The 26,758-nt window shown below is 44.6% G+C and overlaps 1 protein-coding gene across 1 annotated transcript in view; it reads right to left on the reverse strand.

Moving 5' to 3' along the window:
* Nucleotides 1-4,973: 4,973 nt before the first annotated feature.
* The window catches only part of LOC122923785 (N-acetylgalactosaminyltransferase 7-like), a gene marked incomplete at its 3' end in the record, with an annotated part of 30,135 nt that continues 8,350 nt past the window's right edge, over nt 4,974-26,758 (reverse strand). The window contains exons 5-7 of the mRNA XM_044274626.1: nt 15,430-15,612; nt 10,731-10,848; nt 4,974-5,096 (exon numbers count right to left, since the gene is read on the reverse strand). Of these exons, the coding sequence (XP_044130561.1) occupies nt 4,974-5,096; nt 10,731-10,848; nt 15,430-15,612 (424 nt within the window). The remainder of the gene's footprint in view (nt 5,097-10,730; nt 10,849-15,429; nt 15,613-26,758) is intronic.

The following is a 26,758-nucleotide window of genomic DNA, read 5'->3' on the forward strand; positions in this document are numbered from 1 at the left end:
CCCCTGAAATGGTTTTCACTTCACAGGTGTGCCCTGTCAGGTTTAATAAGTGGGATGTCTTGCCTTATAAATGGGGTTGGGACCATCAGTTGCGTTGTGGAGAAGTCAGGTGAATACACAGCTGATAGTCCTACTGAATAGACTGTTAGAATTTGTATTATGGCAAGAAAAAAGCAGCAAAGTAAAGAAAAACGAGTGGCCATCATTACTTTAAGAAATGAAGGTCAGTCAGTCCGAAAAATTGGGAAAACTTTGAAAGTGTCCCCAAGTGCAGTCACAAAAACCATCAAGCGCTACAAAGAAACTGGCTCACATGCGGACCGCCCCAGGAAAGAAAGACCAAGAGTCACCTCTGCTGCGGAGGATAAGTTCATCCGAGTCACCAGCCTCAGAAATCGCAGGTTAACAGCAGCTCAGATTAGAGACCAGGTCAATGCCACACAGAGTTCTAGCAGCAGACACATCTCTAGAACAACTGTTAAGAGGAGACTGTGTGAATCAGGCCTTCATGGTAGAATATCTGCTAGGAAACCACTGCTAAGGACAGGCAACAAGCAGACTTGTTTGGGCTAAAGAACACAAGGAATGGACATTAGACCAGTGGAAATCTGTGCTTTGGTCTGATGAGTCCAAATTTGAGATCTTTGGTTCCAACCACCATGTCTTTGTGCGACGCAGAAAAGGTGAACGGATGGACTCTACATGCCTGGTTCCCACCGTGAAGCATGGAGGAGGAGGTGTGATGGTGTGGGGGTGCTTTCCTGGTGACACTGTTGGGGATTTATTCAAAATTGAAGGCATACTGAACCAGCATGGCTACCACAGCATCTTGCAGCGGCATGCTATTCCATCCGGTTTGCGTTTAGTTGGACCATCATTTATTTTTCAACAGGACAATGACCCCAAACACACCTCCAGGCTGTGTAAGGGCTATTTGACCATGAAGGAGAGTGATGGGGTGCTGCGCCAGATGATCTGGCCTCCACAGTCACCGGACCTGAACCCAATCGAGATAGTTTGGGGTGAGCTGGACCGCATAGTGAAGGCAAAAGGGCCAACAAGTGCTAAGCATCTCTGGGAACTCCTTCAAGACTGTTGGAAGACCATTTCAGGTGACTACCTCTTGAAGCTCATCAAGAGAATGCCAAGAGTGTGCAAAGCAGTAATCAAAGCAAAAGGTGGCTACTTTGAAGAACCTAGAATATGACATATTTTCAGTTGTTTCACACTTTTTTGTTATGTATATAATTCCACATGTGTTAATTCATAGTTTTAATGCCTTCAGTGTGAATCTACAATTTTCATAGTCATGAAAATAAAGAAAACTCTTTGAATGAGAAGGTGTGTCCAAACTTTTGGTCTGTACTGTATATATATATATACAGTCATGTGAAAAAATTAGGACACCCTTTGAAAGCATGTGGTTTTTTGTAACATTTTTAATAAAAGGTTATTTCATCTCCGTTTCAACAATACAGAGAGATTAAAGTAATCCAACTAAACAAAGAAAACTGAAGAAAAGTCTTTTCAAGATCTTCTGTAAATGTCATTCTACAAAAATGCCTATTCTAACTGAGGAAAAAGATAGGACACCCTTGCCCCTAATAGCGAGTGTTACCTCCTTTGGCTGAAATAACTGCAGTGAGACGGTTCTTGTAGCCATCTACCAGTCTTCGACATCGGTCTGAGGAAATTTTACCCCACTCCTCAATGCAGAACTTTTTCAGCTGTGAGATGTTTGAGGGGTTTCTTGCACGTACAGCCCTTTTCAAGTCACCCCACAGCATCTCAATGGGATTCAAATCTGGACTTTGACTTGGCCATTCCAGGACTCTCCATTTCTTCTTTTTCAGCCAATCTTTGGTTGATTTACTAGTATGTTTTGGGTCATTGTCATGTTGCATGGTCCAGTTCCGCTTCAGCTTTAATTTTCTAACTGATGGTCTCACATGTTCTTCAAGCACCTTCTGATACACAGTAGAATTCATCGTGGATTCTATGATGGTGAGCTGACCAGGTCCTGCTGCAGCAAAGCAGCCCCAAACCATGACACTTCCACCTCCATGCTTCACAGTTGGTATGAGGTTCTTTTCTTGGAATGCTGTGTTTGGTTTACGCCAAACATGTCCTCTGCTGTTGTGTCCAAATAATTCAATTTTGGACTCATCTGTCCAAAGAACATTATTCCAGAAGTCCTGGTCTTTGTCAACTTTATCTCTGGCAAATGTCAGTCTGGCCTCGATGTTTCTCTTGGAAAGCAAAGGTTTCCTCCTTGCACACCTCCCATGCAAGTTAAACTTGTACAGTCTCTTTCTGATTGTAGAGGCATGTACTTCTACATCAACAGTAGCCAGAGCCTGCTGTAGTTCTCGAGATGACACTTTACGGTTTTTGGAGACCTCTTTTAGCATCTTGCGGTCTGCTCTTGGGGTGAACTTGCTGGGGCGACCAGTCCTGGGCATGTTGGCAGTTGTTTTGAAAGCCCTCCACTTGTAGACTATCTTCCGGACAGTGGAATGGCTGATTTCAAAATCTTTTGAGATCTTTTTAAATCCCTTCCCAGACTCATAGGCTGCTACAATCTTTTTTCTGAAGTCCTCTGACAGCTCTTTTGCTCTCACCATGGTGCTCACTCTCACTTCAACAGTCAGGAGCACACCAAACTAAATGTCTGAGGTTTAAATAGGGCAAGCCTCATTCAACATGCAGAGTAACGATCTACTAATTATGTGCACCTGGTGTGATATACCTGTGTGAGATCTGAGCCAATTTAAGAGGGAATACATGTGAGGGTGTCCTATCTTTTTCCTCAGTTAGAATAGGCATTTTTGTAGAATGACATTTACAGAAGATCTTGAAAAGACTTTTCTTCAGTTTTCTTTGTTTAGTTGGATTACTTTAATCTCTCTGTATTGTTGAAACGGAGATGAAATAACCTTTTATTAAAAATGTTACAAAAAAAACACATGCTTTCAAAGGGTGTCCTAATTTTTTCACATGACTGTATATACATATATACACACACACACACACACACACATATACATACATATACATACACACACACACACAGTATCTAACTGAATATGTTTCTGTTCATGAGACAAAGTGCTTAGAAGCAGATCATGTTACTGCCACATAACGCCTCCTACCACCAGAGAAGAAGCAATGACACTAAGTATAGGGGCTACACCAAAAGCATTTGATGTTTTTACTGTATTTCCTACTTAGCCAGTGTAAGTACAAGTCTATACAATTATCTATGATATCTTCTCCATAGAAAGACAAGTTGTGGCAGGATAACTACCTCTGGCTCTTGCTTTCATAGGAAATAAATGTGGATTAAAAAGGATGTCCAATTATCCTGCCACAACCTGCCATGTTTCTCAAAACCATCTTTACTTTGCTAAATAAATTTCTAAGTGGGAGCTACAGAGACCAGTAAACATCAGGAAATGCAATTTAGTCCTTCACAAATCCCCAAGAGGAACAGACACCAAGAAAACTACAATGTTATCCCTATTGCTGAGGGAAGCTGCGTCCAGCCATACATTTATCCTGCGGCTGGAGCTTTAAGGTGTAAGCCTTCAATAGCTGTTGTCCAAGCATTTTTCATCCAAAAGCTCCCTCTCCTGATTCCCCCATGCACATACATGCTCTTCTTTTAATGGGAAGAGAAGAAAGCTGCTGCCAGACACCTCTGGCTGCCGCTTATATTCCAGGAGAATAAAATAATTGAGATTTATTAAGATCAGCGTTTTCTACGCCAGTTTTGATATCCCTTGCACCGTCAGATGTCCCCTCCGGCAGTCAGTGCGCCCAAACTGAAATCCACCACAGTTCCGAGCTGCCATAGATGTCAGTCTTCTTTTACACCAGAAAACTGGCGTAAATGAAGATAAGACACCATTAGCCCTGTCCTCTCCATGCAGCCTTTTTTCAGAAAATGGAGAGGGCGGTGTACAAATGCCACCTGCAACTATATTTTGTCGCAGTGGTCTTTAAAAAGTCACACAGACGAGGTTTGTGACTTTCTTCCGCCATACTGGCATAGGGAGAAATTTAATGTGTTGAAATTCAGGACACTTGAGCCTTCTCTCTTCAACATCATCTTTCAGGGGAGCTTCGGTGGCTTCCCATATACATTATATATATCTCCTCTACAGAAAATGCAATATTGAATAATGAATACATGTACTATATGATTGGCCTGGGTCCACCACAGCATCTGCTTGTGAGCAGCTCCCAGAAATCTGTCTGAGCAGTGAAAACCGATTAGAAGGAGCAGCTTCTCGGATTAAAATACAGAGTGAAGGCCTCATACTTTCTATTTAATAGCACATTTTGGTCCATGGGGCTTTCTAGTGACTTATATACTATTCCTATCATATTCAATAATCCAGAATATTTGGAATTTTACATTGTTTTCATGATTCTTTTAACTAAACTTGTACACTGGCGTTTTGGTTTCCGTTTGTAAGATCCGTTCAGGGCTCTCACATGCGGTCCAAAACAGATCAGTTTGGCCCTAATGCATTCTGAATGGAAAAGAATCGCTCAGAATGCGTCAGTTTGAATCCGATCAGTCTCCATTCCGCTCTGGAGGCGGACACCAAAATGCTGCCTGCAGCGTTCTGGTGTCCGTCTGGTGAAACTGAGCCAAACGGATCTGTCCTGACACAAAATGTAAGTCAATGGGGACGGTTTTCTATGACACAATCTGACACAATAGAAAACAGATCCGTCCCCCCATTGACTTTCAATCGAGTTCAAGACGGATCCGTCTTGGCTAGGTTACAGATAATACAAACGGATCAGTTCATGATGGATGCATGCGGTTGTAATATTGTAACGGAAGAGTCTTTGCAGATCCATGACGGATCCGCAAAAAAACGCTAGTCTGAAAGTAGCCTAATATCCTTCTTGGCTGAACCAACGCTCCTAGACAACACTTTTCTTTAAACTAAATTTACCTTCAGTGTTGGTGAGGATCCCACATAAACTGGGGGTGGGTTTCCTTGCCACCCATGCAGACGGTAGATGTGACCCACACGTGAACAAGGTGTAAACAATAGCTTTCCTCCACATTGCCAGATCTAAAAAAAACCACAAAAAAAACAAAACAAACACAACATATTGTATTACCAGTTACAATAGAGATCTATAAATATATACTTTATCTGTCCTGTCACCTTTACTCCTGATAGCCTTACATGCAGCACAGTGGAAGTGATGAAACACTATGTGGATTTGAGGTCATTACAAATATCACTCATGTCAATAACTGCAGATTATTTTACCAGGAAAACCTCTTTCCACATGGGAATATGGAGGTCACAGAGAAATTCAGAGGATGTGAAAATACTGCAAGCACTGTGCCGTGGGCAAAGTCTACCGCGTGCCACAGATTAAGTGCGGCTTTGTGCTAGGTATAAATAGATGCATCTCATATGTAGGTCATAATGATTCGTAATACTCACCTTCATTAAGTAATGCTCAATACATGCTGGGGGTAAGGCTCTGTGCACACGACGTTTGACAAATACGTCAAATGTATCCGTAGGGCTCTATTCACCCAACAGTAGCCAAAAGCGTGTCCTTTAAGCTTCTGTTGGGCTGGTATACTTTTATTTTCTACTGTATAGGAAAGTGCAGCAGACTGCTCCTTTCACCACAGAAACAAATAAAGCACTATGCTTGATTTTCTAACACTAAGGCCAATGATGTATGACCGTGTGGGGCTATACAACCGCATACATTGAAGCTTTCCGGCTGAGAACTTGAAGGCAGTGTGCACAAAGCCTAACCTTCAAAGATTTAATACATAGGTAATATGTATATGTAATAAGTATAGTAGTAACCTTTCAAACAAAAGCAAAAAAGACTTATTTTGCTGGGAAGAAACATATTTGAAATGTATAGAAGACAAAAATGGCTATTTACCCTCTGATCAACACAAACTGAGATAATATCCACCTAATGTAATAGCTCAGTCACTGGGAAACAACGCTACAAGCAGACTTCAATAAGCTATGCAGAACAAGCTGCTGTTATGTCTATTTTGTATAAATGACATGCTTCATAGAACCTTCTTGTTACAGGCGTAGCCTGATAAGGAAAAAACACAAGCCCGACCATTACAAGGTTGTTTTCCATGCATCACTGACACTCGCAACTGAAAGCCTTAAAAAGTCACTAATAACTGAAACCCACCATCACTCAAATACAAAAGAATATGCCTCATACTTGACAAATGTAACAATGATCGCCATGTATAACCCCGACACAGATTTCTTTACTTGCATCATGCTGCTGTCTGTTTGCCCCTACCACCATCCCCGTAGTAATCATGGGGGTGCCACTTCTCAATATGGGGGGGGGGGGGGGAGTAGTCTAAAGCCTTATTAAGTCATCAGTCTGATAAAAAATGGTCGATTCTTCATCTATGATGATGTGCGTGTTATGTTTTTTTATTCCGCGTGTCGATTTTTTGGCCCACTATGTGCCATCTACTCTGTTTACTTTAAATAATATAATGTTACACATATGCCCTGCAAAGTCTATAGAAGATATAGACAGACTGTGTATGTTTCTACAAATTCATGGAGAGACGGGGAGCCGCTTCTTCATTGAAAGCAGTTAGCGGAGAGTGTGCATATTAAGGCGTTGTGCCGGCCGTGCCCGTATTGCGGGCCACAAACAGAAGGTCCTCAATATATGGGCAGCGGCCATGTACACACTGTATTACAGATGCAGACATGTTCAATATGATTGTCGGGCCGCAATTTAGTTTTAATATAAAAAATCCTGGCTGCCTTCAGCTACCAATGGAGGAACCTTACGAGATTACTGCATACATTGAACTAAATAAGAAATGTATGCAGTATGCTCTTAAGCTCCCTCTAGTGGCAGCTGCAGGTAACCAGAAATCTATTTTTGAAGGGGCTACCTGGGGAACAGAAATTATTTACCACTGGTTTTATTTCAAATATTTTCAAATAATGGCACGTAATAATTAAGTCCTGCTTTCAAAGATGATCCCCACACCGACCCCTTGCCACAAGAAAATCAGTGGTTTCTTTCTGTGCTGTGACGTGTTGACATAGCACAAAGGGAGGGAGAGCTGCTTCCCTCACCCATTTGAGTTGGCTCATCACTGATTGTAGTGAGACACTTCATACAAGAAGCTACCAGTGCCAGTCCCTTGAGCGGACGTGGGTTGGTCCTGGCACAGTTGCTCTCTGTACAAGAGGTGCAGGGGCCTGGCTGTCAGAACAGCTCATGATATGATGCCAAATGATTCTGGATAGTGATTTTCTGTTCTGCCAGATAACTCCTTTAAATCTATAGGGGTTTTGGAGCTCAATATCAGAAGAACAGAGCTCCAATTGCTATAAAGGTGTAATAAGAAACTAAGCAGTGCAGAGTTTTGAGCCTATTTATATATATATTTTTAAATCTATTCAAGGGTGGACACAGACTTTAAAGGGACACTGACAGGCCCAATAAGCATATTTAGGTATATATATGACAGTACAGGTCTTATAAAGTGTATTAAAATCATCTAAGTATCCCCCTGTCCACCTTATAAATACTGAAAACTAAAGTTTTATAACCTGCTTGTCTCGTATCCAATCTGCCCAAGGGGCGGCGTTTCATCTCAAATTGCGCCCAGCCAGCCGCTCCCAACTGCCGTTCTGAAGCCCCGCCCAGCTCATCAATATTCACTTCGCTGGGCGGCGGCTACAACTCTCCCCGACTCAAGTGCCCGGCGCATGCGCATAAAGCAGAGGCTGCAGCGGCCTCTAAGACGCGGACTGTCTGTACGCAGGCGCGATGTGACCCCGGCTGGGCGCATGCGCTGAAGATTAGACGGAGGACGTGCCCAGAGGATAGAATTGGCCATGCGTAGGATCTTGAGTCGGGGAGAGTTGTAGCCGCCGCCCAGCGAAGTGAATATTGATGAGCTGGGCGGGGCTTCAGAACGGCAGTTGGGAGCGGCTGGCTGGGCGCAATTTGAGATGAAACGCCGCCCCTTGGGCAGATTGGAGACGAGACAAGCAGGTTATAAAACTTTAGTTTTCGGTATTTATAAGGTGGACAGGGGGGATACTTAGAGGATTTTAATACACTTGATAAGACCTGTACTGTCATATATATACCTAAATATGCTTATTGGGCCTGTCAGTGTCCCTTTAAAGTAAGGTCTTGCATGCTTTTCTAGGGATGCTTTAAAATTCAGGAAATCTTCACCTCCTCTTTTGTATGTTGTACATAAACAGTACAGTGTCTTGTGTGGCGCGATACATTTCCTAGAGCTACACAAACAACAATTGCATGAAAGGTGTAAATTATGGCTTTGCTTTTTGCATTTACTCCTCACTAGAGCATATTCGCTGCCTGCTATAGAGCTCTGTTACATGTCCCTTGTGTGTTGTGGGGACACAGACAATAGAACAGCTTGCTGTAATTTGCATACAGGAAGGTTACTATTGTTAACTAATTGCAACATTGAATCACCAATAGTTGAAGAATTCTATTTCTTAACAGAACAAAAGAAAGCAAATAACTTGGTTTTAAAACAAGACTGAGTAGTATGTGAAAGAGACGGCAACCATTAGAATTCCTGTAGGGGCACCATAATAGAGACCAGCACTCCTATTCACATTAAAATGACATCTGCACGGCTACAACTCGTCTGATGCTCAGCATTTACCTAAAGCTTAGAAAAGTATTTTTCCGCCAGTTAAGGTTGGGTTCACATCTGCGTTGTGAACTCCGGAACTGTATCAGATGTACATGTCGGCTTTCAGACGGACACAAAAAATGCTACATTCAACATTTTTTGTCTGACCGAAAGTTGGCATATGGATTACAGCGAATGGGGATCCGTCGGTGCATGGTGGTATCCGGCCTCTGTCGGAACAGACTGCCGGAGTTCACTGCGCAGATGTGTACCCAGCCTAAGCAGTAGTCTTTTCAGGTTCGGATGACACTCTACTGTGTGTGGGAAGCTCCCGATTCTTCCCCGATAGAGGATGCCAGGGTAGACAAGGATCGGGGGAAATTTATATTTTTGCCCGATGCTTTCTTCTCTCACCAGAAGTGCTCTCAGAAGCTTTCTCTGCTCTCCCCATAGAATAGACAAACATGTTTTGCTGAGTCGGGAGAGATAGTTGTCGGCTGATGGTTCAGTTGACACCTAATGAATGTATATGAGCGCCTTTACTGTTAGTGTGATGCCATGTTGGTCGATGAATGTGTAAAAACATAAGTGGTCATGGTTAAACCAGACTGATGCCCAGTCCTTTTCTTCTCTCAGCAGATAAGTTGCCATGTGTTTGGCAGCAGCTTTCGCCTCTCTCCCCAGTAAAAACAGATACAGGTGAAACTCGAAAAGTTAGAATATTGTGCAAAAGTCCATTTATTTCAGTAATGCAACTTAAAATTTGAATTTTTTGAAAAGGTTCAATATTCTAGGCTCAAAGTGTCACACTCTAGTCAGCTAATTAGTCCATACCCCCTGAGCAAAGGGGACCTCAAAATTGTGACTTTGGGGTTTCATAAGCTGTAATCCATAATCATCCAAATTATAACAAATAAAGGCTTGAAATATCTCGCTTTGCATGTAATGAGTCTCATATGTTAGTTTTACCTTTTAAGTTGCATTACTAAAATAAATGAACTTTGCACGATATTCAAATTTTTCGAGTTTCACCTGTAAGCCCGGTCATACTAAGCGTGTATGTGGGATTTAGGTTCCCCTATAACTGATATTTATCAATTATCCGCCGCATAGATGAAAATGTCTAATTGCTGGAAGCCCTACTGATGGGACCCCCACAGATCAATAGAATAGGGGTCCAGTTTCCCTGAGTAGTCGTGCAGTGGAGGAGTTAGACTGGTGCGCTGCTTGAACATATGCCCTGTCTCTGCCTTCCCTGTCAATGGGTCTGTACTCAGCTACCTTTATCAGTCCCATAGACTTTGAATAGACCCAAGGGCAAATCCTCAACCTGCACTCCATTCAAACTCCTCCACACTGTAATTGTGTAGTCAGGAGTAAGAGTGGCTTGGGACCCCCGTTCTAGTGACTAGTCGGGCGCTAGCATTCAAACAGTTATCAACTATCGTGTAGATGGGTGACAAATGTCTGTCAAGGGACAACCCCTTTAACAGAGGTGATGAAATATCACTCATAATGGGCAATTTTGGCTACTGCTAAGATTATTTGAATATCAAATTTTACTATATATTAATATGTAGCAGTTTGGTCAATTCACATAAGTAGCATAAGTCACAATGTATGTGCACCCTTGTTTCAAATCGCTATTTTGAACGTCACGGTCTCATGTCAATGAATCAACAGCGCGTACTGTCCATCTTCCTCACTGACAACACATGTATCCATTGATTTAAATGTTTATTCACACACCCTTGTTTTTTTATGACCTTGGTTTAGTGGAAAAACAACAGAAATATACACTACTTTTTTCCGTGGTACAGACCAAAAACGCTTATTGAAGTTTATCTATTAAAACCATTGACTAGGCATCTGTTCTGTCAGTGGTTTTCACTGGTCGTTGGTAGTAGATGCTCTGGAAACCCTTCTTCAGCCAAGCAGTAAACATGGAATACGGATGATATGGGGAACCATAAGATACATTGTACACACCATCTATACAAGAGGTATACGTATCCATAAACTAGGCTCCTTTAGTCTACAGTACCTTGTAGGAAATTTCAAAGTTCTCTCCTCCCCAGATCTGAAGACCTGGGTCATAAAGACCCAACTCGAAGAAGAACTCTCTCTCGATCGCAAATAATCCTCCGGCCATGGCAGGAGACCTAAATAACAAATGCATTGAGTAAGTTTTTGTCCCAGCTTCGCATAATGTGAAAATAATAAAATCAGAAGGCTATTAATATCAAGACCGCATTAATCAGACAACGGAGAAAATCCATATGAACGAAGCAAAGAGCTGCCAGGAAAGGTTCTAGATGAAGCAATGAGGGTTATTTGAATGCAATGAGCAGTAGTCTACTCTATATCCCTTGCATTTTTATAAATGACAGTGTAGTTTTACTCCGCATTAAATGTATTAGGCTTGTCTATGAAAATGAGAGGAATCTATGTGGTGGGGGTAAAGGGTCTTCTACAGGGACCAGGATAGTAATTGGGGATAAATGTTTCAGCGCTCATTCCCAATAACCACGCTGTGTAAAGGTGCCAAGGTTCACCGGACAAATGGGCAAACGCTTGTTCATCAGGTGATCGCATCTTTCATGCAGCACCTAAAATCATTATCCATGTAGAGCACAATGGCCTGTGTGAACAGGGATGTGCTTCCAACAAATTATGAGTCTGTATGGGGACAAACGATCACAGTATGAATTGTTCATCCCCATACAGAGGGAATGATTGCTGCTACAGAGGGCACGATCAGACAAGGTTTGGAATTCCTGATGATTGCCCTGTGCATCAGACTGTGTAAATGGACTCTAAGGGGGCATTCACGCAACAGTATTTTTGGTCTGCGTCTGATTTGCATTATTTGCGGATTGCACACAGACCCCTTCATTTCTATGGGCCTGCAAAAAAATGCGCACAGCACACAGACGTCATCCCTGTGCTGCTTGCATCCATGCGGCCAAGCGGCAAATTACAGAAAATGTCCTATTCTTGTCCGTTTGAGACATTTTCTCAATGGGGCCCGATATAAGTGCAGGATGCACATGGACCGCATCTGTAGCAGCCATAATAATGCATTTTCCCTAAAAGGATCTGGTCTGCTATGATGGCAATATTCAGTCTGCTTGCTATTAAAAGGGGTTGTAAAAATGGGTCTGCCTTTTTCCCCCCAGAAACAGCGCCACTCTTGTCTATGGATTAGGTGCGCCCTATGTTTGTGGTGTACACCTGACATGCAACTTTTGCAACTCTATGCAATACAGTCCCATATAACCTGCCTATACATTTATATACTGTGCATGCACACGGAACGCGTGTATACCACACAGTATATAATTGTACATACGTGCCATATGGGACTGTATATCATACCGTTACAAATGATGCATGTGGTGTGCGTTTTTTGTGGAATCCCTGTGTACTGATACATGTAGTTGATTACTTTTCATTACAGCCCAAAAAAGGGAGGGGGCGAACATAGGATGGTTTGGATATGCTAAGCGAATACATTGGAAGCATTTCCCTGCATATACCTCCGTTATACCGTAATACTGGGGATGGACATTGAGGATTGTCGTTTAGGCTTATAGTAAATTATTGGACAGAACGGCACATAGAACTAGGCATTTTGCTATTATTAATGTGATCTTTGAGGGGCAAGCAATTGTGCGTGCATGAATTAGAAAGCTTAAGCAGCAAGCCAGTAAGAGAAGTATTTTCCTATTGCATGCATGTCCCCTTGGTCCAAACAATTAACACCTCTATGTCCCCCAGCTTTTGTGTGTGCCACACTTTGCCGTCTCAGACCTCACAATTTACTCAGGACTGCCATTTCCTAGGCCATTCCTCCCCAGGACACAATGAAGCCCGCAGTAGAGAGGTGAATTCTCCCCCTACACACCCGTTTACGTTGAGAAGTAAACTAAGTGTTAATTCATATTAAGTGTAAGTGACAACCTAGCCATGCGGTTTCTTTAGGTGGACATTTTACATTGGGAATAGCAGCACTTCCATCAACATATGCATTTTGAATCCGTACATTACCCCCTCCCTGCTTCAATAAATCCATTATTATTTTTTTATCAGAATTCTATGCTAAAGAGGAGCTGTCACCTCTCCTGACATATTGCGGGGTGTCCCAGCACAGTCAGAGACTGACAGCACTTATTGGATAGTGTCAGGCACCCAGCTGGATCTTTATTGCTGACTGCTGGCAATTCATTCATAAACTTCAAGTAGGAATAATAGCGGGGTGGCACAACAGAGTTATTACATGGGCAATGTAAGCAATAACCAAAACAGACATGATAGTAGAGGTGATGGGTCCTCCTTACATGACTCCTTCTGACACGTACAAGCTTCGCCTTTCAGGTGTGTAGGAGACAATCTATACTATATCTTCCCTTTCTCCCGATACCGTTACACTCACCTCTCAGCTTCGGAGTAGGGTTAGGAAAGAGCTGAAAGGGGGTGAAGTCCTGCTGTACTAGGAGGTAAATCTGCAGGAAGGTGCTCGGCACCAAGTGAACATTACAAGGGGAGCTTAAAAATTCTGCGCATGCAAAAAATGAGTAAACAGTCTGTGGCCAGCAAAGCAGGGTATGCTTCACTGCTAGTAACTACCAGGAAAGGAAAACACAGAGTCCCGCTTAGCCCAAAATAAATGCATATACTCGTTAGCATATCAATTACAAAGTCAATACCCTTCACCAAAAATGGTGTTAACTCCTTACATAATGGAGCAGAAATTACTACTGTATACGCAGTGGTAGAAAGCATGCTGCCGACTGTGCAGGTAAAGAATAGCGTCTCCTTTATCATTTGCATGAGGTCGTGTGGCCATATATGTGTACAGACAAACATATATGGCGATGAAAGTGACACAGGAAGTGAAATATTACATTAACACCAAGAGGAAATTTATAACATGTTAATCAGGGTGGCCCACGCAAAAGTAGCCCTCCACCAGTGACAGTACCCACAAGTCACAAAATATGGTGAAAGTGGTCCCCGTTCACGTCTATGCATCTTTGGGCAGGTCGGATTATGTTGGCTGATACGGCTTGTGATGCTGCGGATAGTGTTTGTTATGTTCTCCTTGAGTTCATCCAGGGGATGTGGATTGTTAGAGGACACTTTCTGTTTTAAGTTTCCTCACAGATAATGTGGACAAGTCTGGGGAACCCCTTGCTCACCAGTGAGTTCCGTGAGGTGCGGCATGTTGCCCCATCTTTTGGACATTTTTTTCTTCTGCGGGATCACTGTTGAATGAAGAGCGGCAAGCAGTATCAGCCAACATAATCCAACGTGCCCAAAGACGGGAACAGGGACCACTTTCAGTATCTTTTGTGCCTTGTGGGTAATTAAGAAAAAACAATCCACTTACTCATTCATCTTGTCGTACGGGCTACTTTTTCGTGGGCCACCTTGTATAAGCATCCAGGAGATGACACTGGTGAGGGTCTGGAACCCCCTCCTATCAATGCTCAATGTATGGATGTCCATGGCATCCTGTCCAACATGCTTCACATGTGAAATTTCAAAGGATGGAAATTCCCAGGTGGCATCAAACAGGTTCGAGATTTTGAACCCTCACCAATGTTATCCTCTGAAATGCTTATATCGTAGATGATATCAGGGCGATTTCCACGTCAATATGCATTTGTCTATAAAATGCCTTGCAATGTAAGTCCTCCAGTTGCTCCCTTGTGTGATTTTTTTCCCTGTTCAGGCATGCCCGAGTTAGTATACCCCACAGGTAACAAATGCTGGGGGACAACTAGTAACGCAATGTCCAAAGCAGTTGTAACGGTGGGCATACGTGATTTTCCCCTTTCATCTACATGATGGCGATACACATGATAGCTTTTTACCCAGGGGACAGCTTTCAAAGTAGGCGAGATACCCATGGTAATGTTTATATCTCAGGAAAACAAAAGATCAGGCATGTTACACTCCAACATGCCCAATCATTTTTTTCTCTCTTTGTGGATACCTGGGTACAGATGTCCCTAGGCTTCTATGTGGTTTAAAAAAATCAACCATCTGGCAAACAGGGTCCTACAGATAGCTCTTAGTGCATTCATGACATATACACCAAATGCTGGGGAGAGTCATGATGTGAACACAGCCTTACCTGTGTATAGTGGAGGAATAGAACACAAAAAGGGCTTCAAACAAGAGGCCAACTCAGGACTCACATCTTTTCATATAATAAATCAATCACATACTAGAGGAATAATACATTAAGTACAAGCATAGTAATGAAAGACTGGTGGCTAGTAGGACTCTAGGAGAAGGTTGGCAGAGGTGGAATCAGACATGCAGTAACTTAGTGTATCAGTACATTGTATGGAAAGAAACCCGCAAGCCGTTTAGTGATTACCGATAAGGCTCAGTTTTTGTTTTTCTCATATCCTTTTCTCTTTTGGTCAAAGGCACCCGCTTCCAGAGCATACTCCAATCCCACGCTCCTCTAGCATACCCATCTTCATCACCTCCCCCTTGTGGTATTATATGATAATTGTTGCCATCTATGACATCTATCAGAGGTACAGTGCATGCGGTTCTGCGGAGTGGTGGTGATGCAGGATGAGGATTGACACGAAGGACAAACGTACGAACAGAAAAAGGATGGTGCAGGAACAAAAAAAAAAAAAAAAAAAAAAAGGGGACAAAAACAGAAAAAAAAAATTTAGACAAACATGTACATAAAAGATAAAAATCACATTCTTTACCAATAAGGTTCAGTTCTATGCTTTCGTTTGGCCTTTTCTCTGTCGCTTAATGGAATTCGTTTCCATAACATGCTCCAGTCCCAGGCCCCTCGAGCAAAACCATCGCTATCCCCACCTTGCTGTGGCTCAATGGTATAAACATTGCCATCAATGTAATCTATTAGTGGAACAGTACAAGCAGTTCTGCCAGGATTTCAGGAGGGAAAGCAAATTCACAACAAAAAAAAGACACGCAAAATTAGAAATATAACATTAACAAAGCAATAGCATCAAATACTACATAGAAAGAAGAAAAAAAAAATCACTGTAGATAGTGTAGGCCACGTTATATGCAAATACAGTCATAGTATCAAACAATCTGAAATTTGATAAAAATACAGGGAGTGGCACAGTTATGGTTTTACAAACTAGAGAACTTTACCATTGTGATTCAAGAGGACCTAGATCATCAAGACCGGCGCTTTCTTCACTGGTCTTGATATCCCGTGTGCTGCCAGAGGAAGTGCCTAATTTATGATAAGCAGGCCTCACCATACAGGTCCTTCTAAAAAAATTAGCATATTGTGATAAAGGTCATTATTTTCTGTAATGTACTGATAAACATTAGACTTTCATATATTTTAGATTCATTACACACCAACTGAAGTAGTTCAAGCCTTTTATTGTTTTAATATTGATGATTTTGGCATACAGCTCATGAAAACCCAAAATTCCTATCTAAAAAAATTTGCATATCATGAAAAGGTTCTCTAAACGAGCTATTAACCTAATCATCTGAATCAACTAATTAACTCTAAACACCTGCAAAAGATTCCTGAGGCTTTTAAAAACTCCCAGCCTGGTTCATTACTCAAAACCGCAATCATGGGTAAGACTGCCGACCTGGCTGCTGTCCAGAAGGCCATCATTGACACCCTCAAGCAAGAGGGTAAGACACAGAAAGAAATTTCTGAAGGAATAGGCTGTTCCCAGAGTGCTGTATCAAGGCACCTCAGTGGGAAGTCTGTGGGAAGGAAAAAGTGTGGCAGAAAACGCTGCACAACGAGAAGAGGTGACCGGACCCTGAGGAAGATTGTGGAGAAGGACCGATTCCAGACCTTGGGGACCTGCGGAAGCAGTGGACTGAGTCTGGAGTAGAAACATCCAGAGCCACCGTGTACAGGCGTGTGCAGGAAATGGGCTACAGGTGCCGCATTCCCCAGAAACAGCGGCAGAAGCGCCTGACCTGGGCTGCAGAGAAGCAGCACTGGACTGTTGCTCAGTGGTCCAAAGTAATTTTTTCGGAAGAAAGCTAATTTTGCATGTCATTCAGAAATCAAGGTGCCAGAGTCTGGAGGAAGACTGGGGAGAGGGAAATGCCAAAATGCCTGAAGTCCAGTGTCAAGTACCCACAGTCAGTGATGGTCTGGGGTGCCATGTCAGCTGCTGGTGTTGGTCCACTGTGTTTTATCAAGGGCAGGGTCAATGCAGCTAGCTATCAGGAGATTTTGGAGCACTTCATGCTTCCATCTGCTGAAAAGCTTTATGGAGATGAAGATTTCATTTTTCAGCACGACCTGGCACCTGCTCACAGTGCCAAAACCACTGGTAAATGGTTTACTGACCATGGTATCACTGTGCTCAATTGGCCTGCCAACTCTCCTGACCTGAACCCCATGGAGAATCTGTGGGATATTGGGAAGAGAAAGTTGAGAGATGCAAGACCCAACACTCTGGATGAGCTTAAGGCCGCTATCGAAGCATCCTGGGCCTCCATAACACCTCAGCAGTGCCACAGGCTGATTGCCTCCATGCCACACCGCATTCAAGCAGTCATTTCTGCAAAAGGATTCCCAACCAAGTATTGAGTGCATAACTGAACATAATTATTTGAAGGTTGACATTTTTTGTATTAAAAACACTTTTCTTTTATTGGTCGGATGAAATATGCTAATTTTTTGAGATAGGAAATTTGGGTTTTCATGAGCTGTATGCCAAAATCATCAATATTAAAACAATAAAAGGCTTGAACTACTTCAGTTGGTGTGTAATGAATCTAAAATATATGAAAGTCTAATGTTTATCAGTACATTACAGAAAATAATGAACTTTATCACAATATGCTAATTTTTTGAGAAGGACCTGTATATCAGGCACATCCCCCGGCAGCTCTGATCTCCTGAAGATTTCTGGTTTCATTTGTGCCTGAAAACTGGCATAATATATGAGGAGTTTGTCCCGGCTGTTGGTCACGCCCCCTTCGCCACGCGCTCTTTTGGGAATGTGGTGAGGGTGGCGTAAAATGTATTAAAACATAGGTTTGAAACTTTTTAACACTACTTTTCTGGTGCAAACTGAAGACAAATCTCCACCATAGTGTTCATACTCCTTCTGCAAATTAGCCCAATACCTTTTTAAGGTTTAGTGTAGAGTTAAAGGGGTATGGCAATAAGAATAAACGATTCCCTATCTACTGGATAGGGGCTAACTGTTAGATCGGTGGAGGTCTGACCCCTTCATGAGAATGGGGATCCTTAAGAATAGAGCAGCAGTCATGAATGCGTGCGTTTGCTCCATCCTATGGGGCTGCCACAATTTGCTGGGTACAGTGCTCAGTTATCTCTGGCAGCCCCATAGAGTTTGAATTGAGCGGCCATCAATGGATCGGGTATAATCTGTCGTATACTCAATACCCCTTTAATCTACATAAGCAGTGGGAAATTAGTTACTATTAGAGGCAGTCAATGAGCTTAGCTGAACTCCTATAATCTAGTGGAAACATTGGGTAATCGAGCAGGCTGCCATATATGCTAGTGCAACCAATCTAGGCGTCACCAGTTAATGCGAATGGTCTGCAAACATTCCTTGGCAGAGTCAATTTTCCACTGGCTATGCACATCGAGGGTCAGTTTGGCTGCCCACAGAGAGACTGATTAGTTTGCGGATTTCACAGAGATGGCCGGGCAGAAGGCCTATGCTTTACTGCGGACTGTAAACTGCATTTGGTAGACCGCCAGTTTCCTATATCGGATAAAGAACACCTGTATCTCCAAAGCCTTGGCCGCTCTTACAGGTACACTTTAAGGGGCAAGCGTTCAATCCAATGCCATTCCTTACAGGAAATAAACAGTGATTTACAAGGCCTCTCGTTCAATCAAACGTTACAGCCGTGCAGGGAAATTAACTTCTATGCAAATTTCAGAAATGAATACACGTCCTACAATAAATTGGAGAATTCAAAAGTAATCAGAGCACATCCATAGAAATAGAACATTTTCCGAGAAATCTTCAACCCACACCGTAAAGGTAATCAGATCTTGCTTGCAAAAAGGCAAAATAAAATTTCAGAGCTCTAACAGAAGTGCCCCGGTTACTGTTCAGAGACTATTTTCATTTCACTTTTGATTTGATTTAGAACTATTCTCCATCATGGTGTAATGTGTTTGGTACAGAGCTTTCCTTGTGTCAGGCAGCCACATGGTACAGCAACAGAAGAAGACATATAAAATATATTATTCTGGCGGTTGGTCACAACTAGGGATGAGCGAACTCGAACTGTATAGTTCGGGTTCGTACCGAATTTTGGGGTGTCCGTGACACGGACCCGAACCCGGACATTTTAGTAAAAGTCTGGGTTCGGGTTCGGTGTTCGTCGCTTTCTTGGCGCTTTTTGAAAGGCTGCAAAGCAGCCAATCAACAAGCGTCATACTACTTGCCCCAAGAAGCCGTCACAGCCATGCCTACTATTGGCATGGCTGTGATTGGCCAGAGCACCATGTAACCCAGCCTCTAAGCTGGAGTCACATAGCGCCGCCCGTCACTCTGCTCTGATTAGCGTAGGGAGAGGTTGCGGCTGCGACAGTAGGGCGAGATTAGGCTGATTAACTCCTCCAAAGCACTTGATTAATTGATCGATCTGCAGCTGTCGATCATTGAGCTGCTGATACTCAATTGCTCACTGTTTTTAGGCTGCCCAGACCGTTTGTCAGTCACTTTTTTCTGGGGTGATCGGCGGCCATTTTGTGTCTTGTGCGGTGCTGCGACCAAGTGCATCCTTGCTGCGACCAAGTGCATTTAACCCTCAATGGTGTGGTTGTTTTTTGGCTAAAGCCTACATCAGGGTGAAGCTGTCACACCAAGTGCATTTAACCAGCAATAGTCTGTTTATTTTTTGGTCATATACTACATCAGGGGCAAGCTGCGCCCGTCACCAAGTGCATTTAACCCTCAGTAGTGTGGTTGGTCAAGCTGTCACACCAAGTGCATTTAACCAGCAATAGTCTGTTTATTTTTTGGCCATATACTAAATCAGGGGCAAGCTGCGCCCGTCACCAAGTGCATTTAACCAGCAATAGTCTGTTCATTTTTTGGCCATATATATACTACATCAGGGGCAAGCTGCGCCCGTCACCAAGTGCATTTAACCCTCAGTAGTGTGGTTGGTCAAGCTGTGACACCAAGTGCATTTAACCAGCAATAGTCTGTTCATTTTTTGGCCATATACTACATCAGGGGCAAGCTGCGCCCGTCACCAAGTGCATTTAACCCTCAGTAGTGTGGTTGGTCAAGCTGTCACACCAAGTGCATTTAACCAGCAATAGTCTGTTCATTTTTTGGCCATATACTACATCAGGGGCAAGCTGCGCCTGTCACCAAGTGCATTTAACCCTCAATGGTGTGGTTGTTTTTTGGCTAAAGCCTACATCAGGGTGAAGCTGTCACACCAAGTGCATTTAACCAGCAATTGTCTGTTCATTTTTTGGCCATATATATACTACATCAGGGGCAAGCTGCGCCCGTCACCAAGTGCATTTAACCCTCAGTAGTGTGGTTGGTCAAGCTGTCACACCAAGTGCATTTAACCAGCAATAGTGTGGTTATTTTTTGGCCATATCCCAGTCTAATTCTGTCACTAAATCCATACCGGTCACCCAGCGCCTAAATACTAGGCCTCAAATTTATATCCCGCTAAATCTCTCGTTACCGCTGTACTGTTGTGGCTGGGAAAGTTATTTAGTGTCCGTCAAAGCACATTTTTTGTTCTGGGTTGAAATACAATTCCCAATTTAGCAATTTCATAATTTAGTGGTTTCTGCTATATCAGAGCTATTTGAAATCTATCCCTAAAAGGGTATATAATATTCAAGGTGCACATAGGGTCATTCAGAATAACTTCACACACACGCTACTGTGCATTTCCAAGTCTAATTCTGTTAGTAAATCCATACCGGTCACCCAGCGCCTAAATACTAGGCCTCAAATTTATATCCCGCTGAATTTGAATACAATACATTGGGCCAAATAATATTTTTGTTGTTGTGGTGAACCATAACAATGAGGAAAACATCTAGTAAGGGACGCGGACGTGGACATGGTCGTGGTGGTGTTAGTGGACCCTCTGGTGCTGGGAGAGGACGTGTTCTGCCACATCCACACGTCCTAGTGTACCAACTACCTCAGGTCCCAGTAGCCGCCAGAATTTACAGCGATATATGGTGGGGCCCAATGCCGTTCTAAGGATGGTAAGGCCTGAGCAGGTACAGGCATTAGTCAATTGGGTGGCCGACAGTGGATCCAGCACGTTCACATTATCTCCCACCCAGTCTTCTGCAGAAAGCGCACAGATGGCACCTAAAAACCAACCCCATCAGTCTGTCACATCACCCCCATGCATACCAGGGAAACTGTCTCAGCCTCAAGGTATGCAGCAGTCTCTTATGCTGTTTGAAGACTCCGCTGGCAGGGTTTCCCAAGGGCATCCACCTAGCCCTTCCCCAGCGGTGAAAGACATAGAATGCACTGACGCACAACCACTTATGTTTCCTGATGATGAGGACATGGGAATACCACCTCAGCATGTCTCTGATGATGACGAAACACAGGTGCCAACTGCTGCGTCTTTCTGCAGTGTGCAGACTGAACAGGAGGTCAGGGATCAAGACTGGGTGGAAGACGATGCAGGGGACGATGAGGTCCTAGACCCCACATGGAATGAAGGTCGTGCCACTGACTTTCACAGTTTGGAGGAAGAGGCAGTGGTGAGACCGAGCCAACAGCGTAGCAAAAGAGGGAGCAGTGGGCAAAAGCAGAACACCCGTCGCCAAGAGACTCCGCCTGCTACTGACCGCCGCCATCTGGGACCGAGCACCCCAAAGGCAGCTTCAAGGAGTTCCCTGGCATGGCACTTCTTCAAACAATGTGCTGACGACAAGACCCGAGTGGTTTGCACGCTGTGCCATCAGAGCCTGAAGCGAGGCATTAACGTTCTGAACCTGAGCACAACCTGCATGACCAGGCACCTGCATGCAAAGCATGAACTGCAGTGGAGTAAACACCTTAAAACCAAGGAAGTCACTCAGGCTCCCCCTGCTACCTCTTCTGCTGCTGCCGCCTCGGCCTCTTCTGCTGCTGCCGCCTCGGCCTCTTCCTCCGCCTCTGGAGGAACGTTGGCACCTGCCGCCCAGCAAACAGGGGATGTACCACCAACACCACCACCACCTCCGTCACCAAGCGTCTCAACCATGTCACACGGCAGCATTCAGCTCTCCATCTCACAAACATTTGAGAGAAAGCGTAAATTCCCACCTAGCCACCCTCGATCCCTGGCCCTGAATGCCAGCATTTCTAAACTACTGGCCTATGAAATGCTGTCATTTAGGCTGGTGGACACAGACAGCTTCAAACAGCTCATGTCGCTTGCTGTCCCACAGTATGTTGTTCCCAGCCGCCACTACTTCTCCAAGAGAGCCGTGCCTTCCCTGCACAACCAAGTATCCGATAAAATCAAGTGTGCACTGCGCAACGCCATCTGTAGCAAGGTCCACCTAACCACAGATACGTGGACCAGTAAGCACGGCCAGGGACGCTATATCTCCCTAACTGCACACTGGGTAAATGTAGTGGCAGCTGGGCCCCAGGCGGAGAGCTGTTTGGCGCACGTCCTTCCGCTGCCAAGGATCGCAGGGCAACATTCTTTGCCTCCTGTTGCCACCTCCTCCTTCTCGGCTTCCTCCTCCTCTTCTTCCACCTGCTCATCCAGTCAGCCACACACCTTCACCACCAACTTCAGCACAGCCCGGGGTAAACGTCAGCAGGCCATTCTGAAACTCATATGTTTGGGGGACAGGCCCCACACCGCACAGGAGTTGTGGCGGGGTATAGAACAACAGACCGACGAGTGGTTGCTGCCGGTGAGCCTCAAGCCCGGCCTGGTGGTGTGTGATAATGGGCGAAATCTCGTTGCAGCTCTGGGACTAGCCAATTTGACGCACATCCCTTGCTTGGCGCATGTGCTGAATTTGGTGGTGCAGAAGTTCATTCACAACTACCCCGACATGTCAGAGCTGCTGCATAAAGTGCGGGCCGTCTGTTCGCGCTTCCGGCGTTCACATCCTGCTGCTGCTCGCCTGTCTGCGCTACAGCGCAACTTCGGCCTTCCCGCTCACCGCCTCATATGCGACGTGCCCACCAGGTGGAACTCCACCTTGCACATGCTGGACAGACTGTGCGAGCAGCAGCAGGCCATAGTGGAGTTTCAGCTGCAGCACGCACGGGTCAGTCGCACTACAGAACAGCACCACTTCACCACCAATGACTGGGCCTCCATGCGAGACCTGTCTGCCCTGTTGCGCTGTTTCGAGTACTCCACCAACATGGCTAGTGGCGATGACGCAGTTATCAGCGTTACAATACCACTTCTATGTCTCCTTGAGAAAACACTTAGGGCGATGATGGAAGAGGAGGTGGCCCAGGAGGAGGAAGAGGGGTCATTTTTAGCACTTTCAGGCCAGTCTCTTCGAAGTGACTCAGAGGGAGGTTTTTGGCAACAGCAGAGGCCAGGTACAAATGTGGCCAGCCAGGGCCCACTACTGGAGGACGAGGATGAGGAGGAGGTGGAGGAGGATGAGGATGAAGCATGGTCACAGTGGGGTGGCACCCAACGCAGCTCGGGTCCATCACTGGTGCGTGGCTGGGGGGAAAGGCAGGACAATGACGATACGCCTCCCACAGAGGACAGCTTGTCCTTACCCCTGGGCAGCCTGGCACACATGAGCGACTACATGCTGCAGTGCCTGCGCAACGACAGCAGAGTTGCCCACATTTTAACCTGTGCGGACTACTGGGTTGCCACCCTGCTGGATCCATGCTACAAAGACAATGTGCCCACCTTACTTCCTGCACTGGAGCGTGATAGGAAGATGCGCGAGTACAAGCGCACGTTGGTAGACGCGCTACTGAGAGCATTCCCAAATGTCACAGGGGAACAAGTGGAAGCCCAAGGCCAAGGCAGAGGAGGAGCAAGAGGTCGCCAAGGCAGCTGTGTCACGGCCAGCTCCTCTGAGGGCAGGGTTAGCATGGCAGAGATGTGGAAAACTTTTGTCAACACGCCACAGCTAACTGCACCACCACCTGATACGCAACGTGTTAGCAGGAGGCAACATTTCACTAACATGGTGGAACAGTACATGTGCACACACCTCCACGTACTGACTGATGGTTCGGCCCCATTCAACTTCTGGGTCTCTAAATTGCCCACGTGGCCAGAGCTAGCCTTTTATGCCTTGGAGGTGCTGGCCTGCCCGGCGGCCAGCGTTTTGTCTGAACGTGTATTCAGCACGGCAGGGGGCGTCATTACAGACAAACGCAGCCGCCTGTCTACAGCCAATGTGGACAAGCTGACGTTCATAAAAATGAACCAGGCATGGATCCCACAGGATCTGTCCGTCCCTTGTCCAGATTAGACATTAACTACCTCCCCTTAACCATATATTATTGGACTCCAGGGCACTTCCTCATTCAATCCTATTTTTATTTTCATTTTACCATTATATTGCGAGGCTACCCAAAGTTGAATGAACCTCTCCTCTGTCTGGGTGCCGGGGCCTAAATATATGCCAATGGACTGTTCCAATGTTGGGTGACGTGAAGCCTGATTCTCTGCTATGACATGCAGACTGATTCTCTGCTGACATGAAGCCAGATCCTCTGTTACGGGACCTCTCTCCTCTGCCTGTGTGCTGGGCCTAAATATATGCCAATGGACTGTTGCACTGGTGGCTGACGTGAAGCCTGATTCTCTGCTATGATATGAAGACTGATTCTCTGCTGACATGAAGCCAGATTGTCTGTTACGGGACCTCTCTCCTCTGCCTGGGTGCTGGGCCTAAATATATGCCAATGGACTGTTGCAGTGGTGGCTGACGTGAAGCCTCATTCTCTGCTATGACATGCAGACTAATTCTCTGCTGACATGAAGCCAAATTGTCTGTTACGGGACCTCTCTCCTCTGCCTGGGTGCTGGGCCTAAATATATGCCAATGGACTGTTGCAGTGGTGGCTGACGTGAAGCCTCATTCTCTGCTATGACATGCAGACTAATTCTCTGCTGACATGAAGCCAGATCCTCTGTTACGGGACCTCTCTCCTCTGCCTGTGTGCTGGGCCTAAATATATGCCAATGGACTGTTGCACTGGTGGGTGACGTGAAGCCTCATTCTCTGCTATGACATGCAGACTAATTCTCTGCTGACATGAAGCCAGATCCTCTGTTACGGGACCTCTCTCCTCTGCCTGTGTGCTGGGCCTAAATATATGCCAATGGACTGTTGCAGTGGTGGCTGACGTGAAGCCTGATTCTCTGCTATGATATGAAGACTGATTCTCTGCTGACATGAAGCCAGATTGTCTGTTACGAGACCTCTCTCCTCTGCCTGGGTGCTGGGCCTAAATATATGCCAATGGACTGTTGCAGTGGTGGCTGACGTGAAGCCTCATTCTCTGCTATGACATGCAGACTAATTCTCTGCTGACATGAAGCCAGATCCTCTGTTACGGGACCTCTCTCCTCTGCCTGTGTGCTGGGCCTAAATATATGCCAATGGACTGTTGCACTGGTGGCTGACGTGAAGCCTGATTCTCTGCTATGATATGAAGACTGATTCTCTGCTGACATGAAGCCAGATTCTCTGTTACGGGACCTCTCTCCTCTGCCTGGGTGCCGGGGCCTAAATATCTGAGAATGGACTGTTCCAGTGGTGGGTGACGGGAAGCCAGATTCTCTGCTATGGGACCTCTCTCCAATTGATTTTGGTTAATTTTTATTTATTTAATTTTTATTTTAATTCATTTCCCTATCCACATTTGTTTGCAGGGGATTTACCTACATGTTGCTGCCTTTTGCAGCCCTCTAGCCCTTTCCTGGGCTGTTTTACAGCCGTTTTAGTGCCGAAAAGTTCGGGTCCCCATTGACTTCAATGGGGTTCGGGTTCGGGACGAAGTTCGGATCGGGTTCGGATCCCGAACATTTCCGGGAAGTTCGGCCGAACTTCTCGAACCCGAACATCCAGGTGTTCGCTCAACTCTAGTCACAACCCCTTGCCACACCCTCTTTTGGAAATGTGGTGGTGGAGAAACCCAAGACCACAGAACCCAATCAAGGCGAAGTTTACATTTTTAGACCGCTGGAATTATGAAAGCTGCACCATGATTGGTTGCTATGGGTAAGATGGCCAGCCAAATTTGATACATACATCTCTGGTTTCCACTGACAATACCTTTTCTCTGAGCTAATTTCCAGAAACTAGGCCTTGAAAAAGAAAACCTGACCTTGTTCCTCACAGTAATCAGATGTCTGGGAATATATGAAATATCAGGGTGGTGACTCTTGGATGGAATTTGACCAGTTTTATATAGTTGTACATAATACTGTATGTATGAATGAATAACATTAGTAGACATAATTGTACACTGTTACAACTGCAAATAAACCATATTTTATACTTTTTTTTTTAGGCCCCTGTAACTAAGGTTTCTCCAGTTTCCTAAGTTTCTAAGTGAAAAAGCAGTGAGCTATAGATAGATGTACAACAGTGATTTAAGAGCAGACATGATAATCATGCCAGACCCCTGACCCATGAGACTGACCCAATTACCTGCTACAAGACAAGACATTAGAAGACCGAGCAAAGAAATGGTATTTTCCTTGAAGAGCTGTCAATCAAGTGGTGTAATTGGCCAGCACTGCAGTGTTGAGGCTTTGATGATGGAAATGTAATGGCAGAGAAGAGGTATATATTCCAAGCATACTATAGCTTTACTTTCCTAAAGTGCTGATATTTTATGATATATAGTAGGTGCCTCAAAAATATGGTGTCCAGATCTGGGGATTCGCTACTCTATGGATGTGCTCTGTTTACACACACAGGACCATTTAGTCAACTGCTATCTCATAGACATACATGTTCACCGCAATGGTAAGTGGGGAATAAGCCACTATCAAATACCTTATCTGCTATGGGAACAGAGTCAGGCATGTATAAATCCAACATGCCTAATGGTCCTTTTACACATA

Source organism: Bufo gargarizans, unplaced genomic scaffold (assembly GCF_014858855.1).
Source record: "Bufo gargarizans isolate SCDJY-AF-19 unplaced genomic scaffold, ASM1485885v1 original_scaffold_1911_pilon, whole genome shotgun sequence".
Taxonomy (NCBI): domain Eukaryota; kingdom Metazoa; phylum Chordata; class Amphibia; order Anura; family Bufonidae; genus Bufo; species Bufo gargarizans.